Source organism: Penaeus vannamei, chromosome 11, assembly GCF_042767895.1.
Source record: "Penaeus vannamei isolate JL-2024 chromosome 11, ASM4276789v1, whole genome shotgun sequence".
Taxonomy (NCBI): Eukaryota; Metazoa; Arthropoda; class Malacostraca; order Decapoda; family Penaeidae; genus Penaeus; species Penaeus vannamei.
The window spans coordinates 23,355,362-23,357,861 of NC_091559.1; the positions used below are offsets into that span (position 1 = coordinate 23,355,362).

At 37.9% G+C, this 2,500-nt stretch overlaps 1 protein-coding gene across 1 annotated transcript in view; it reads left to right on the plus strand.

Annotated features, from left to right (window-relative positions):
* The window catches only part of LOC113830496 (uncharacterized), a 242,765-nt gene extending 241,668 nt beyond the window's left edge, over positions 1 to 1,097 (plus strand). The window contains exon 24 of the mRNA XM_070127464.1: positions 237 to 1,097. Coding sequence (XP_069983565.1) covers positions 237 to 598 — 362 coding nt within the window. The 3' untranslated portion in view covers positions 599 to 1,097. The remainder of the gene's footprint in view (positions 1 to 236) is intronic.
* Positions 1,098 to 2,500: the final 1,403 nt, after the last annotated feature.

Here is a 2,500-nt window from a genome sequence, read left to right on the forward strand (position 1 = left end):
TCTATCTATCTATTCTATCTATCTATCTCTATCTATCTATCTCTCTATCTATCTCTATCTATCTATCTATCTATCTCTATCTATCTATCTATCTCTATCTATTTAACTCTTTATCTGTCTATCTATATCTTTATCTCTCTCACTCATTCTATATCTTTGTATGTATGTATGCATGTATGTATGTATGTATGCTTTTGTGTATGCATAGAAGAAATAAAGTGTTTGTCCTCCGTCAGCGCTGCGCACGGAGGCGGAGCAGGACGCCGGGGCGGGGATCCTCGCGCCAGAGTTCCTGGAGGTGATTGACCTGCTCAAGAACCTCCCCGACGTGTCCAGCGCCGCGGCACCTTCGTCCAGGTCTCGGAGCCTCCGCTTGGTCAGGAGAGAAGCCGCCCTGCCGCCCAGCACGGACAGCGCTAGAACCACCAGCAGTAGAACCTTGGCGCACGCGGGAGGTGACCTTTCCCTCTCACACGCAGCCGCACGCTCACTCCCTCACTCACACTCTACCTCCCCTTCGTCACCCATATCGAAGCACCGTCAGGAGTCTCACGATTCTGCCTCCGCGCCGAAGAGCGAGGTTTTCACACTTCCTTGACACCCGAAATCTCCCCGCAGCGTCGTCATCATCTGAGACGAGAACATCCGAGATGCAGAAATCTGAGACGAGAAAATCTGAGATATAGAAATCTGAGACGAGAAAATCCGAGACATAGAAATCTGAGACGAGAAAATCCAAGATATAGATATCTGAGACGAGAAAATCAGAGATACAGAAATCTGATCCGCGAAAAATCGAAGACGCCGAAGTCTGAAAGGTGAAAATCCGAGTTGCAGAAATTTGAAGCGTGAAAATCCGAGGCGCATTAATCCTGGAGGCGACAAACCCCGGGAGGACGCAGTACCACACTTTGTCTCCGAGGACAGCGGCGGCGACACGGACAGCGCCGAGCGTATCAGACAGCTGGGACTTGTGGGACTCTGAGAGGAAAAGAAGAAAGAAAAGTGACGTTTCTTTGGGGGAAATGCACCTTTTGTCCTTCTCTGTCAACAGACATTTTGTACCTTTATAAGATGTATGAAATAAATGTGATTACATGGCAGAAGTCTTTCTTTCAGTCTCGTATAGATACTTACGCTCTTAAAGTCTGATTATATCTTTACTTATATATCACTTATTTATTATTTTTTTATTATTATCATTTTTATCTTTTTACATTTTTATTCATTTATATATATATATATATATATATATATATATATATATATATATATATATATATATATATATATATATATGTATGTATATATATATATATATATATATATATATATATATATATATATATATATATATATATTCTCTCTCTCTCTCTCTCTCTCTCTCTCTCTCTCTCTCTCTCTCTCTCTCTCTCTCTCTCTCTCTCTCTCTCTCTCTCTCTCTCTCTCTCTTTAATTCGTAGATTTTCTTCCACGTGCCTCACGCATTCACAGCTCATGTCACTCTCCAACCCACCCCTATGTTCCCTGTGCAATGCTCCTCTTTCAGACTCTAATTTCCACCTCCAATCCACCCTTATGCTCCTTATGCAATGCTCTTCTTTCACATCCACATATCGTATTATATTACCCCCGCTTTACCCTCGCTTTCCCTGTCCTCTCTTCCCCTCCCCCCAACCCGTCGGAGATCCACACGGAACCCCCCCCCCTCCCCCCCCTTTTCAAATGACGCTCTGGTCTCCTTCCCCAGATGCAAAATTACCCTCCGTCGGATGTAATCACCCTTCGCCCTTGCCTCTTAACCCTTCATTCAATCCCTATCCTACCCTGTTTACTCCCCTCCCCCTTTCTACCCCTTTCACTACCATGCTATCTTCTAATGCCATAGTGAAAATGATAATGATAATCAATGCTAACAATAATAATCATAAAAATAAAAATAACAATAATAGTAATGATAATAATAATAAGGATTTTTATAATGATAACGATAACAATAACAATAGCAATAAAGATAATGATGATAATGATGATAATGATAATAATGACAATGATAATATAGTAACGGTATTGATAACAACAATAATGATAATAATAATAATGACAATGATCCTTATGATGATAATGATAACAAAAAATACAACAATAGTAATGATAATAATGATAACAATAATGATAATGATAATAAGACAAAAATAATGACTGGTAATTTTGATAATAATGGTCACAAAAATATGACTAATAATAGTGAAAGAGATATAATAGAAATGATAACAGCAATAATTTTAACAATAATGATTATAATAATGATCATTGCTAATGATAATGATAATAACAGAACAATAATAGCAGTAACAATGATAATGATGTTTATAATAATGATACAAATAATGATAATGATCATCATAATAATAATACCAGAAATATCAACAATGATGATAACAATAATACAAATAATAATGGTGACAATGATAATAACAATAATGAAAATATTAATAAA